General features: G+C 36.1%; 1 protein-coding gene across 1 annotated transcript in view; it reads left to right on the plus strand.

Annotated features, from left to right (window-relative positions):
- Positions 1–15,690, plus strand: part of LOC145986587 (ATP-dependent chromatin remodeler Mi-2-like) — a 127,472-nt gene that overhangs the window by 15,729 nt on the left and 96,053 nt on the right. The window contains exon 7 of the mRNA XM_083120765.1: positions 15,179–15,382. Within this exon, the coding sequence (XP_082976891.1) occupies positions 15,179–15,382 (204 nt within the window). The remainder of the gene's footprint in view (positions 1–15,178; positions 15,383–15,690) is intronic.

The raw sequence follows: 15,690 nt of genomic DNA on the forward strand, positions 1-15,690 counted from the left end.
ATAGGCATATCGGTGTATCGGTAAAATTACCGATTATTTTACCGATCCGACATATCGATAAATATCTTATAATTTGGTGCAAAATTCTGCCATTTTGTTGTAATTTTTATGGATAATTTCCATGCTCTTCTTTCTAAAAAGTAAATGTCTAAATATTTAGGTTCTCTTGCACTGCAGTCACCTCAAAACACACATTTATTAAGGAGATCAATGAACATTTCAGGTTCTTCAAGGATCATTTCTAATTTTATATCTGATCGGTAGAATATCGGTTATCGGTATCGGTAAATTTTATATTGGTACTTTATCGGTATCGGCCAAAATTTCATATCGGCCCATCCCTAATATTTTTCGATTTATCTTCAGCACGTGAATGGTTCCCAAGAAAAGTATTGAGTATATTATTATTAGCATCGTGTGCATTTCCTTCCTGCACTGTTCTGTGTGTTCAAGATGCTTATCAGAAGGCAAAACAAGAAAAAAAATTAAGCTTGTCTTTTAACTCGTCATTTTGTGTCTGGTGCTCCTGTTTCGTAATCTTCAAAAGCAAAACAACCTTCTGAGGCGAGATTCAAAACAATGCTGTTCTTCTTCACTTTATGATGGATGAGTCATTACTCTGGAGCCAAGAGACAAAACACTGGCACCAGCTGCTCGTTGTCCGCAGACACCACTCTGACCGGCGATAATGGGAGGGGAAGTGAAGACGAACAGGTGGTGGAGCTGCTCGCTGCCTGCAGACACCACTCTGACTGGCAATAATGGGAGGGAGGGGAAGTGAAGACTAATAGGTGGTGGAGTGGCTCTAATGCAGTTGTTGAACGAAAGTCTGATCAGAAGTGTGCTCATTCCTGGCCAAGTTGCAGAAAAAAAGAAGGAGGGGAGATCGCTACTGAAACATTTTTTTAGATGCCAAAGGAAAGGAGCCCGTGTGCTCACACGAGAAAGAAAATCGTAGTCGAAACAATTAGCAACGGACCCCCCCCCCCCCTTTTGCTGATAGATAAAGGGGAGAAGTCACTCAGACAACAAAACACTGTTTTGGCAATTTTTTTGACCGGCACAGTTGGGAAACTGGAGTTGCAACATACGTAAGATCGACATCAACTTTTGAGGGAAACCTAAATGACAATGAATTAAGCGGGTTGACGATCTTTAGTTGGCCTATGCAGCTTTGATTATCTGTAACAGTTTTCCTTTTTTTTATGAAGTTCTACAGGGCACAAAGAACACGCTTTTAATGAAAGTGGTTACCGAAAGTTGTCGGCTACCAGTCCACAAGTTGCTCGCTCACGGGAAATTGCTGTATCTTGAGCTCAGAGCTAGACAGATGGGTGAGACTTCCAGATGCCACACGTCTTGTATTTTGGAACATTCGTGGGATCTTATCTCGCATTTCTCATCTAGCACTGGTCAATATTTCCAAGGTGGCGCATTCAGCGGGTAAAGAGCTTGACCTCCCATGCACATTGACAAAGAATGTCAATGTTCAGTGTGCAATTCGGGCTGCTTCCCTTGAGTTGTCAGCAGCTCTTAGGACAAGGAAACATGTCAAGGTCAAGTTAAAATAAGGTCCAAGCTCTCTCCACATTCGATCTTCTCTTGTCGACTTACACAGGTGTCTACTTCGAATTAAGCGAAACCAGTTTTGCGGAAGGGTCTTGTAAACAACTTCGTATTAAAAATTATCCGTATTTCGATTTATCCATACTGAAATACATTATAAATCCTATCTTATCGGCTGGGGAATGGGAAGAACTTCGGATTAAAGGGTACTTCGTATTAACCAATATCGTAATCACAAATCTGCATTGGTGAACGTTATAAAAATTGGCAAGTGCATGCTCCCAACCTCAAATTTACTGCAACACTAGTATTGCAATGAAATTAACGCCACTCTCTGTCCTGTCTGTTTAAACTCCTGAGAGATGATCATTAATCTCTCACTGAGTAAGGTTAATGTCCAATATTATGAAATAAAATACTAATAATAAATACGTAAATATTTTGATATCATATTTATTCGAATCATTCAATCATAAAAGCAAATTACTTTCTTCAAGATTAGACTTTTCTCTGCTAGCCCTGCTAAATTTTCACTTTCCATCTACTGATTTATACGAGGGGTAGCCAGAAAGTAATTTCCAATTAGTACGGACATTGATTTTTCGCAAACGCCAAAACCGTGAAAAATGGTAATTGCTGCGAAGTTATGTTTAGGAATGTGCAGTGATGTCTGAACACATTTTTCGCCTATTCGAAATATCGAAATAATGCGAATTTTGCATAAAATGCAAATTGTTGGCGTTTTTAGCCATATTTTTTAAAGAAATGTCCTAAAACAACGAAAAATTCCATGAAATCCAACATTCTTGTCTTTTCTAGGCCATGTTTGTGTACATAGAACATGCAAATTTCCCAAAATTTTACTCAAGAGTAAACTATAGAGTTATACGTACGTGGAATAATTCCGACAGCTACATTAAATCATGTATTTCCCGTGATTTTTTGAACTTCTATCAAAACCATTTGCATCACAGAGCAAAGTGGCAGGGTTCTAACAGGAGATCGAGTGCGTATCTACCCTCACACGGGAGCCACATCTTCGTATTTGTTGCAGGAGATATGATTTGAATTACCAAGCTAAGTGTGCACCATCGGCATTTGTCGAGCGAGTAATAATGGAGCTGAGTCGTTAGGGCGTCTGACTACTGTGCGAGAGAACCGGGATGTTTTCCACCTATTCAAACTGCTCCGGTGCCCACCGAGCATCATATGAAGCTGGTACCTGGTACTTTGAGGGATAATGGTAGCCAGGAGCATGGTGCTGATCACATCACCCCCACCTTCAGCCGTGATCAAGAAAGTGTGGGGCCCTAACTCCACACCCTTATACACCTTCATGGAAAAGTGCAGGGGAGCACTTTACTTTTACTTCCTCAAAAATCTGTTCCAACATATCAAACTGTCACGAAAATATATAGAAGAGGTGTAAGCCATGTGACTTACAATTTGAAACAGTAGTTTAAAAACACCATGAAGGTATAATTTCAGATATTTGCCAGAAAATGCGCTAAAATGAAAATGTGAATTTTGGGAAAAATAACACCGTACCTATAGTAAAAAATAAAAAATAAGAAAATACACCAATTTGAAAAAAAAAATAACAAGATATCAAGGTCCCTACCGATTAGGCATAAATAAAACAAGAATAACAGTTGTAATTTATTGCATTAGTAACAGTGAGTCCTACCCTAATTTTCGGCATAATCACCACCGTTGTTCTGGCATTTGTCATAGCATGGCACTAAATGTTCTATGTCCATGGTATATGTGTCTGACAGCAAAGACTGGAACTATCTCTACTGCAGTGTAGCTGTCAAATCCTTGCTCTTCCAGAAACCTCTTCAGTTAAACAAAGAGATTGAAGTCGGTACATTCAAGGCTAGGGCTGTACAGGGAGTTGTCCAAGATCTCTCACCTGAAGTGATGCAAAGGGGCCACGTGTACTCAGCTGTATGGGTTGTGCACATTCGATTGGCCTTCCGTGAATTGTCTGCACCATCGTCTGACCATACTATCACTCATGACGTCCAGTCTGCACACCTCACACAATTGCTGGTAGCTCGGTGCCAAATTCTGATATAGGCTACAATGCAGTTGGTGGGAGACTGTACGAGAGCTGCAATCTTTAACCTAGAACTGTCCTAAAACGGCTGCATTGCAACTGTACCAGATTACAGCTGCATGCCACTTCTTCCTTCCTGCATGTGTGTGTGTCGCTCTCCGGCCACTAGTGCTGCGTATAGGCACCATTGGAGCTTTTTCAGGATGCCCCTCCTATATGAACTTTCAGAAGCTTTTATTATTAGAGTTTTAATGTGTGGTTAGCTAAATCAGGTACCTATACAGTGCAATTCTATAAATTCCTTGCATAACTGCATGTTGTCAGTTTCACAGTACTTCACTTGGATATACTGTACTGAAGCAGAAATCTCATTGATAATGTAAGGAAATATGACACTTTATTTTGTTCGATTCAATTGTTTCACTTATATGCAAGAGTTAAGTTATTTGCTTTACAGAGAAGAGAGAAGTAGCTTTATGCATTGAAAAATGAGTTCGCACTCATGGTTTTTGCAAGCAGAGGGTTCCAAACTCAGTGGAAATATCAACATATAATACCGAGAATGTATAAGGAGACTGATAAATTACAGAAAGAATTTCTTAATCAATTACTCTTCACTCTTATCTCATTTAGTCGTAACTTTAAAAATAATCAAGTATTTTATTTTAAATTTACTGCGTATGACAAAATCCCATAATCCTTCCCTAGCTTGTGAATTGTAATAATTTTCCAAATTCACTATTTTGCAGTTTGAATTCAAATCCTAGAGAATAGAGAAATTAAGTCAATTTCATAGAAGATAATATTGGTACTTAACAAAACCATACGTGGATCTGTATGAGTTTATTATTTCCATTTGCAAAAACATCGATTTAGTTTAGTTTGTAATTGTCAGGGAAAAATGTAAATTTTGTCCTGGAAAACCTGGAAAAGTCAGGGAATTTCATTTCTGCTTGTTTGTAGCCACCCTGTTAATTGTACACCACAGAGGAAAGGAGAAGGGACGATAGGTTTTTCCCTTTATGCTAATTGGTTCCCTTTATACTAATTGGTTGCCTCTTCCAATGGAGGCAGAAATACTTGGTACTTGTTATTAATAATTTACCATACCCAGCTGATATCATAGGGACATGAGGATGGCAAACGCCCCCCCTTCCAGGAAACGAGAAAATGTGAAGTTCCCCGTGCTCTTAGCAGCATGCTGGGATGCATATATAGGGGGTATGTGGGAGATGGTGTGATCAGCACCATGCTCTGGCCACCTTTACCACCCATTCTTTGATCTCGGCCAATTTGGAGGTGATGTGATCAGCACCATGATTGGGCAGTTTTACCCTCCAGGGTTGCCTCAAGGTACCCATTTATTTGAGGCTAGGTGAGTTCCAGAGCCGCTTTTTGAGGCAGCTTAGATCACCCACCCTGGGAATCACACCCAGGTCTCCAGTGTGGCAGTCAGACACCCTACCGACTAGGCGACCACTGCTCCCCACTGAATGAGAAAAAGTACATAAATATATGCTTTTTTGGCCCATATAAGCATTTTAATGGTATTTAGATGTGCACTAAATTTTACAGCTCCCAGAGAATATTGCCACACCCCTTGTTTATCCACTCATTTTTCCCGACACCGTCACTGTACAACACGCGAGTCACGTAATCCTCATAAAAGAAACTGTTCTCTGCCCTATGCAGAATACGTGTGTCCAAACTTCGCCCCCCTCCTCCCCCAAACAATTGATTTGACATGAATATTTTTCTGTCTGTGAGTACAATATCTATCATCTGCCCATAGAATAAAAGAATCACTTTAACTTGTGCATTTTCAGCTTCATTCTGATGACCAAATGACATGGCATTCGTGAAAAAACCTCAGATTGAAAATAATTTAGTGAAATATAGACTAGATCAAATTGTATTTCTTTAGGAATCTAAACAACTTCCCATTAAAGAAGAAGTGCAGTTCTTATTCAGTATCGAATAGCAGAGGTTGGCAAACTCTTCTTATTTTTTCCCATTACAACGCTGCAGACAAAAAGAAAGGAAAAGTTTTCACAAACTTTAAACCTTTTCGCTTTTCTTTTTCGTTCCGGTCAACTAAGAAGGATTCCGTAAGTCTGTGTGGGCAAAGAAGCGAATGGTGATCGAGTCCTGTTGCCAATTTTACACTCGGAGGAGTCCTGTTGTCAATTTTCCACTCGGAGGGGAAGGGTGAACTTCTGTTTTGTGTAAATTCTAAGGAAGGCACCATTTAGCGAGAATTGGTTTGGCAACAGTGCGCTTGTTGTGTGATCCTGAGGCAGAAGAATCGGCCCATTGTATCTTTACCGAGAATGCAAAAAGTGCATTTTTCCCTTCCTGTCTGTCAAGGAAGATGCTACAAATAAAAGTCGTACACCCCCCCCCCCCCCATCCCTTCCACTGCATAAGACATCATCATGGCTCGGAAAATATATAAAGTGGAAAACGGGAGTTAGAGCGAACGTAGGATCGAGGTGAACATCCTATTATTTAACCTGGCCGGGGCCTGACTGGATGAATGTATTAAGCGGGAAAACGTACAGTCCGGGAACATAAAATCGGGGTTTCACTGTATATATATTTATCAGACCATCAAGTTTATTCCTGTGTAAAGGAGCCCATTTTTGCTTCTCAAATATTTTCAGCAGAATTGATCAGTTTTCCGTGATTTGTATAACACAGGATAATTCAGACATCAGAAAGTGTGACGTCGGTAAATAAACTCGAAATTTCGTGTTTGAGTTTATTTTGCAGTTCATTTCATAACAAAACATGGTAGGAAAATACATCTCACTCCTTTCAAAAACTTGAAAAATGAACATTACAATGTGTTTTTTCTCCTTTTGTGTTTCCGTCAAAAACGAAATATGCATGCCTTTATAACCACCCTGCCTGAAGCTATCAAACACATTTCGGGTTATACCAATAAAAAAAATACAGTTGATGTAAGATATATGTAATAGCTCGCTTTCATACAGCATACACTTACATTTCTGCAAACGCACAAGCAACACCTCGAAGCAACCTTGCACGTAGCTGGCTTCGTACCGAACTATTTCCTTCACTTGACACTGGTACAAACGAAACAGGTAACCTCTCGCGCATGCGCGATACACAAAATCCTGTACGACAGGAAATGGTCATACATTCCTCTCCTTCAATGAAAAATTTCACGAAGGGAGTAAGTGAAATTTTACACTTTTGACATCTTCCATGAATAGTTATTACATGTATAAGTTCTAAATGTTTCACACTTAGGTAATTCAAAATAAAATTAAATTTCCATGATACACAAAAAATAACTCAAATTTTTGTTTCTTAATTTTTAAAGATGATTGATTAATTCATCAAAAGAATTCAAGTCTTGTATCAACCCAAAAATAAATCATGATTATCATTATAACAAATATCTGTGTTTACAAACAAAATATCAAAATATGTAGAATACATATCTGCATACAACATATTTATCTATACTTTCATTTGAATAAATGCTTGTATAACTCTGCGTTTAACTTTTCTAATTGTTTTAAATAATAATCTCTCTTCTCACTTGAACATTTCCATATTCTCAAGTTATCACTATGATGATTATCACTAATATTACCAGTTTTTAAGTCTATTAACTTGAAGATATTAGTTGCTTTGTTGCAAACTACTAAATATGGACCTTCATAAATTTCACAATATTTTTTGATACGATTCCCTAGAAGATTACTAAGGTAGTGAGTTTTGATAAATACTAAATCTAAAACTTTAATCTCAGCTCTATTTTCTTGCCTTACATTATATCTTTCATTCCTTTTCTTTTTTGTCTCTAAGTCCTTAACAGAAGTTATATATAATTTATTTTTCCATTGTGGAACTTCATTGAGGGGTACTTGAAAGTGATTCAGAGTACATGATTCCAGATTTCTATTAAGTTGTAATTCAGATGGAGCATACCCTAAACAAGTATGTATGCTATCATTGAGTAAACTCACAATTATATCAATATACTTGGGCCAATCTTGATGTTTTTCTTTACAAAATACACACATTAGTCTGTTTAGTTCACAATGACTGCGTTCAACCAAATTAGAATTTGGATGGTACATAGGAGTGTATGTTAACTTAATACCTATGTTAGTCAAAGTATTTACATATTTCTTAGAATGGAACACTGCAGCATTATCGCTTACTAACTTATGTGGAATACCAAAGTGTCTTATATATCCTTCTAAGAGGACTTTCACAATGCTATCAGCTGTACTAGATCTCATTGGATAGGCAAATAAATACCTTGTATTAGCATCCTGCAATGTTAACAAAAACCTTTCTCCTTTTGAGCTTCTAACCAAAGGCCCTTGAATATCTAAAAATAAAACAGTTTCACCTCTGTTATAATGTAACTGAAAAGTTCCTTTAGGCGGATGCCTGTTTGGTTTTGTTTTCATACAAATTTCACAGTCTTTAACATAACTCAAAATATCTTTTCTCATACGAGGCCAATAATAAATTTTCCTCATTCTTCTAAGAACTTTATCACCACCAAAGTGGCCCATGTTATCATGATAATTTCTTAATAATACAGAAATCAAAGATTGAGGTATACATATCTTCCATGAATTTTCAAAATGAAAATCTCTCATTAACAAAACTCCATTACATATTTTATAATATTTCTTCCAATTTCTACTTTGTCTTGGCAAATTCATATTCAAACCTTCAGAATTGTTTAAATAATTAATGATAGGTTGAAACACTTCATCATTACATTGTTCTTGCACCAGTATTTCTACTGGTATATCCAAAATTTCATTTCTCAAGACCATATTATTGTTAACATGAACCAAAACAGGTTCAGATCCTTCAAAATGTCTTGATAATAGATCTGCGAGATCATTATCAGAACCTCTACAATATTCCACTGTAAATTGGTATTTCTGAAGCTGGAGAGACCATCGCAACAAACGAGGGTTCCAATTCTTTGAGTGATTTAACCAAATAAGACATTTGTGGTCACATACTATTATGAATTCTCTTCCTAGAAGATATTGGCTACATTTTTCTATACAGAATAATAGACTTAGACACTCTAGTTCTGTTATGGTGTAATGCCTCTCATGATTTCTTAATGTACGACTCATGTAACTTATTACCCTTTTTTCACCATCAACAATTTGAAATAAATAACCTCCAACGCCAAGTAAGGAGGCGTCTCTTTGGACATAAAATCTTTGATGAATATCTGGATGGAAAAGTTTAACATCATTTGAAATTGCTTCTTTCAGTAAATCAAAACTTCTTTGTTCTTTCTCTGTCCACACCCACTTCTTGCCTTTTCTTAATAATTCATACAAGGGAGTACATATAACAGCAAGATTTGGAATAAATTTCCTCATCCATGAGAAACTACCAATGATTTTTTGGAGTGTTTTTATATTTTTTGGAGCTGGAAGATCAAGAATATCTCTTACTCTTTCGGGGTTTACATGAATACCAGTTCTATCAATAATATGACCTAAGTACAGTAATCTTTCTTTACAAAAATATGTCTTTTTCAGGCGTATAGTCATACCAGATTCTTGCAATTTGCAAAATACTTCTCTTAAATGCTTAAGATGAGCTTCAAATGTACTACTACGAACACATAAATCGTCAACATATATTATTACATTATCAGAGAGTGTATCTCCAAGCACTCTACTCATTGCCATGGTGAAAGCCTGCACACCATTGCAAGTACCAAACACAAGTATTTTATATTGATATTGTTTCCCCTCAAAAGAGAATGCAGTATATTTTCTTGATTTTTCAGAGAGTAATACCTGATGGAATCCAGCTGACATATCAATCAGAGTAACATAAGGTTTATCCATAAATCCTTGAACTGCATCTTCAATATTTATAGGTCTAATCTGGCTAATCTTCTGATGCTTATTAATATTACAAAAATCTGTACATATGCGTATACTTTTATCTGCCTTAAGTACTACCACAAGAGGATTAAGATATGGGGAATCACACTGTTCAATAATATTCCATTCCAATAACTTATTGATATAATCACGTACAGCTTGTCTGTAGTGATATGGTATAGGATAAGGTTTCGTAACAAGAGGTTCATCTGTATTAAGTTCTATGTCATGTATGTATTTATTACAATGACCTGGTTTATCATCAAATAAACTTTGAAATTCTACTAGTAAATCAAATAATTTCTCCTTTTCATTGTCAGTTAAAATCTCTCTTGCAAAGTCTTATTCCTTAAATCACTAATACTAGCAACTGTTTCACTCATTTCAGATTTTGTCATTATTCTGAGGCAATCATTTTCTAAATTATTTTCAGATTCAACATAAGTGCATGAAATTGGAATTAACTTAACTAAATGTGAACTTTCTTCTGAATTAAACATCATAGCATTATCTCTGAAGTCAATCTGAGCTTCTATACTATATAAAAAGTCTAAACCTAACAACACATCAACTGATAAATCTCTTACAACAACAAACTGGATTAGAAAATCAATGTTATCCATTTCAAGATTTACACAGAATTTACCTAACACCTTTTGCTTTCTTTTACCAGTATAATCAAGTAAAATTATGTCTCCTACAAGATCAAGTGTAGGACTCTTTACTTCAGACGTTATTTCTCTCCATCTTTTCTCTGACATAAGCGAAATTTCACATCCAGTATCCAATAAACATCTATTCTTTACTCCATTAATGTTCGCAAAAAGAAATGTAGTACCTTTTATCTTATTTCTTAAATTCACAGGTAACACCATATTACTTGAGTTATACTGTGCTTCATTTTCCAATATATCCTCGTAAAAATCAATATCTATCGTACATACAGTTTTCAATTGAGCTTCACTCATCTTCGGTTTAGATATTACATTACAAACCTCCTTTACATGAGTTTCAATGTCAGAATTAATTACAGACACAACACCATTGTCTTCATCTATGCTACTATGTGTCGTCGTAACAGTAGACTCGCATCTTAGTTTAAAGGTTGTGATTGCATGAACAAAGGTTCATTCGCTCTAGGCGAAGAATCTACATTTCTGTTTCTGTGTCTTCAGAACAAGATCTCAGTCCACTAATTTGAGAATTTCCTAATACAGACTCTCTCATAAATCTACTATGACTATTATTACTAACTTGAATATTGTTATACGGTACTGTATTTGTACTACTATTTCGATAACTAGTTCCACTTGCAATTCTCTCATTACTATCATGTCTAATAATGTCATCATTACTAACATCGTAACTATATCTACTTCTTCTACTTATATTTGAATCATTCCCACTTCTATTAGGTAGTCTATAACTTGATTGAGGATGGTTAGGTCCTTGAACCCATGACCTTTGTCTTACATTCCCATTTCGGTTAGACATGTTTTGATCTCTATCAACATTGCCACTATTTTCATTCACGTAATTTCTTTGAAAAGAGTTTGTTATAGGTAGTTTATTCCTAACTGTATCACCTTGTACAATTTTCACTTGTCTTACACCTACAAATCTACCATCTCTTTTTGTTTCTTGTTCATACCCTGTATATAATGCTTCATGTCTAGCTACAAGCTCAGCTGCTACATTCAAACTTATGTATGGCTGATTTAAAATAGCTTCTTTTACTTTTACAGGTAACTGTTGAGCTACTAGAATTATCTTTTGTTGATCACTCATATCAGGCTGTATTGTGTTGAACAGATTAATCTGAGACCAAAAGTAACTCAAAAGAGACTGTTTGAACTCTTTAGAATACCTTTTACACAAAATATTAGCCAAAAGAGTCGATTTCCATGAAGAACTCTCGAATACATTTAAAAACATAAGCTTAAATTCATCATAACCACATATTTGTGCTTTCTCTTGTAAGTACCAGTTTTTAGCAACTCCTTCTAATAACAATGGAATGTATCTCATGTATTCATTTCTCGACACATTCAACATTTCAAACCTATCTTCCACTTCCTGTAGGAACTGGGAAGCTAAATAATCGGTTCTTGTTGCATTAAACTTAGGAAATCTATCTACATCAGAATATTTTAATATTCCTTGCTTTAATTTTTTTTCTGACCTTCTAAGCCTTTGTTCTGAATCACTATCAGAACTATTATACTCTGTTACATTTACTTTACTTAACCTACTATCACGTTTACTTTCAGTGTTTTTGCCATATGGAAATCCTACATTTATATCAGCCTTATCTTTATTCCCTTTCACTTTTGCTTGATATTCAGAACCTGAAGAAATACTTTCAGGATTATATTCCTTTTCAACATAATTTTGTTTTTTTCTGTACGTAATATGTTCAGATACTTTACTCGGAAAAGATACCTTATTTTCATTCTTAGATTTCGATAAAGAACTTACATCTATTCTGGATTCTCTATCTACGTATGTGTTACAAGGAACATTCATACTAGACGAAATGTTATTTAAACTAAGTTTCAACATGCCTATTTCATTGCTCAAATCTCTTAATTGATATTCCATGCCAACGCATTTCCCTTCTATTACGTCAATTTTATGTGTAATATCAGAAATTTGCTGAACACAGCCTTTTACAGTAGTATCACATTCTGTAATTTTACATTTGGTAGACTGCACACTTTGATTCAAATCTTGAAAAGTATGACCTACTTTTGTATTTAATTCGTTCAATTCTTTAGCAAGATCTTGTAAACGAACATCATAATTATCTGACCTTACTTTTAATTCTTTCGCACTATATTCATTACTCTTAACAAGATCGAACAAACTAGCAAACTTAGCCTGATCTTTATCCATTGCTTTCTTTATTTCAACAAACACAGTTTCGTTTTGCTTTACTTGATTGTCAAAAACTTCTCGTAATTTAAAGTTTTGTGCATTGCAATTATCCGCAATCTCATTAATTTTACCTTCTAAATGATTACGTAATTCTAAAACTTGTTGTTTGAACACACCTGTACATTCTTTCATATTTGCTTTATCGTCGGCTATTTTCTTTTCTATTCTATTTTCCAACGACACAAAATCTTCTTGAAGTAACTCAACCTTTGCATTCAGGTTACATTCAATCCTCACTATTTCACTTTTTACGACATCACTTTCTTGCTTCAACGAGATTTCAACTTTACACACACTTGAATTAATTCTTTCTTCAACGTGTTTGGTTTGCTGGATTAACTCCTTACCTTGTTCTCGTAATTGTCCCTGCATCTCGTTGCTCTGCTCTTGTAGTTTTTCGAACATAAGAGTTTCCATTTGCTTTAAAAGCTGCTCCATTTCTTTCGCCTTTCCTGACATGATTACTGCACTGTAACGTCTTCGCACACAGCTGGCGAGGAAAAAAACTGAATCGCAAAGGTCACGTGGTCGCTACACTGCCAGTCGCTCTCTATCTTAACAGTCCATACGCGCTGAGTAATGCTCGTTCGTTTCGAGTCCCTGTGACGGGTACGCCAAGCTTTGTATAACCACCCTGCCTGAAGCTATCAAACACATTTCGGGTTATACAAATAAAAAAAATACAGTTGAAGTAAGATATATGTAATAGCTCGCTTTCATGCAGCATACACTTACATTTCTGCAAACGCACAAGCAACACCTCGAAGCAACCTTGCACGTAGCTGGCTTCGTACCGAACTATTTCCTTCACTTGACACTGGTACAAACGAAACAGGTAACCTCTCGCTCATGCGCGATACACAAAATCCTGTACGACACTCTAACACTGTAGATGGTATTTCATTTCTGTGGCAGAGTGCATTAAGTGGTTGATTTTCGATGTTGCCACTGCAGTTCTTCAAGTCTCAGTTACTACTGTTAGACTGCCATTTCTTGTGATATGTTTTGCTTATACATGCTAATAATGAAGAAAATGTGAGAACAAGTATTCTTGAGTTACCAGCAAGGTTAAGTTGGAATTCACTTAATGCCAATTGACCCTGTCTGGTAACCCAAAAAAAGGTTTGAATCGCATCTCCAGGAGATCTACAATTATACATTTTTGCCTCCCAATAATGAAATAAAAAAATTGAAGAACAAGCATTTTTGAAATTTTACACAAAAATTGTGATTCAGCAAGTCAATATGGCCACTACAATAAGCAAAAGTGAATGGAAAATCCAGTATGTAATGCTGTTACAAAGCCAAATTGAAAATAGTTAATGTGTCTTGAAGAAAAAACATTAAAAATGTGTAATGTACCTATTGGAAAAGTACTGCATCACTTTTACTGGAGAGGTTTCTGGTCATTTGGATGTGCCATCAGCTCTATGGATGCTGTCACTTGATATTTGTTGCGAAGGATAACGAAAGACCAGTCTTCCATGACATTGCTTGCATTCCTACACTTTGGAAGAAAATCTTAAAAAGGGCAAGGGAGTGAAAACATGTAAATATCAGAAAATTTTGGAAATCAGGTATCTGCCACCACCCCCTCACTGGCCTGTTTACAGGCCTTCTTTTTTATTTTAAGAATGTCAATTTTTGTTAAAAAAATATAAATTCTTTTTTAAAATATTATTCCATGTGCTATCATTAAATTATAACTTACCCACATACATACAACTAGTGCATTGTGTGATCTGCTTGAAAGTTACATCGATCTGTATTAACTAAGGTTGGGCTGCTACGAATCTATTGGTATCAGCCAGTAATTTTCTGGAATATGATACCTAGTGGAGTCAGTGAAATGCCATGTGACACTTTAGCTCTTGCGGAATACACAGGATCATATATCAGCCATGAAATTTAAACTAATATTTTCTGATACCAATACCACTGAAAAGTGCAAACTAGATGGTATTTTCCCTCAAATGGAATCCCGTGAGAGCCTTCTCAGATATTTTAACCTAGCAACTCTTGACAACAGATGCATCATGCACCAGCTCATTTTCCTCCACAAAATCCTAAATAATCACATTGAAGCTCCCTTTGCCCTGTCACAGCTCTATTTCTACGTCCCCTCAAGTTAAGACCAAAAAAGCTACTCTTCAGCCTCCGCAACGAAGTAGAACCAATCCACTGGCAATATCCCCAATTTGGAACATGGCAAAACATTTAACAATATCATTAAAAGTGAAAACAGTGTGGACTTATTTTGCTCAACTCCAATATTGAACAGGAAAATATTAAAATTACATAAATTGTGATAAGATCTGTAAGTTTGTTAAATGTGTTTTCTGTCTATATATTATATTACATTGATCTGTGCAATTAATCAATAATGTTCTCAACTTTTGCATAATGAACGCAATAACTGGGTAATATACCTGTTGCGTTCAATTTCTGAAATATTTAAATAACAGCTGGTGCAACTGCATCAGTATCAGCTCAGCTCTAATTGCCATGCATTTTATTGAATTTTTTATGGTGAATTTTCTTGGAAAATGGTTTAAGTGTACACATCGATTGAGAAAATTGCATGTGTATATTTCTAATTTCTCTGTTCCCAATTGAGACATGATTCATTTGAGGCCATTGGATATTGAAATAAATATTGAAGTATTTTTGCAATTTATTCTTTCTTGTTCCACAGGAAGAATCCAGTTTCAGTGGCAGGGATTCGGATGCAGAGTTCGAGCAGATGCTGCAAGAGGCAGAGGAGGTTTCAAAGAAAGACCTGGAGAATGAACCCCCGCCAAGGAGGAAAGCAAAAACAAAGATTGGGGGGAAGAAGAAAAAGAAGAAGACAAAGACTACTTCAAAATACCCCGGTGCGGAAGGAGCCGATGGATATGAGGTAAGTTCTCTATACAACTATGTTATCATCAAATACAGGTAGATCAGTTGTCAATAACTCTGCTGATAATTCTAGTGATCTCTATTGGAATGGGGTCTCCCCGATGGCGCAGTGGTAGCGTCGTCCCCCGGGTTCGATACCCGGTGGAGCCACATAGTGGTTCGGATCTCACTTAAAACTGTAGGTCCAGTCTCGATTAGCCTTACTGTGCATAAAGTGGACTTAAAACACCAAATCAATCAATCAATCAATCTATTGGATTAGTTTTCTCATGGAAAACCTTTTGCAGTTGCCTGATTACAAACAGT

The sequence above is a fragment of the Lepisma saccharinum genome, chromosome 4 (genome assembly GCF_977018435.1).
Source record: "Lepisma saccharinum chromosome 4, izLepSacc3.1, whole genome shotgun sequence".
Classification (NCBI taxonomy): domain Eukaryota; kingdom Metazoa; phylum Arthropoda; class Insecta; order Zygentoma; family Lepismatidae; genus Lepisma; species Lepisma saccharinum.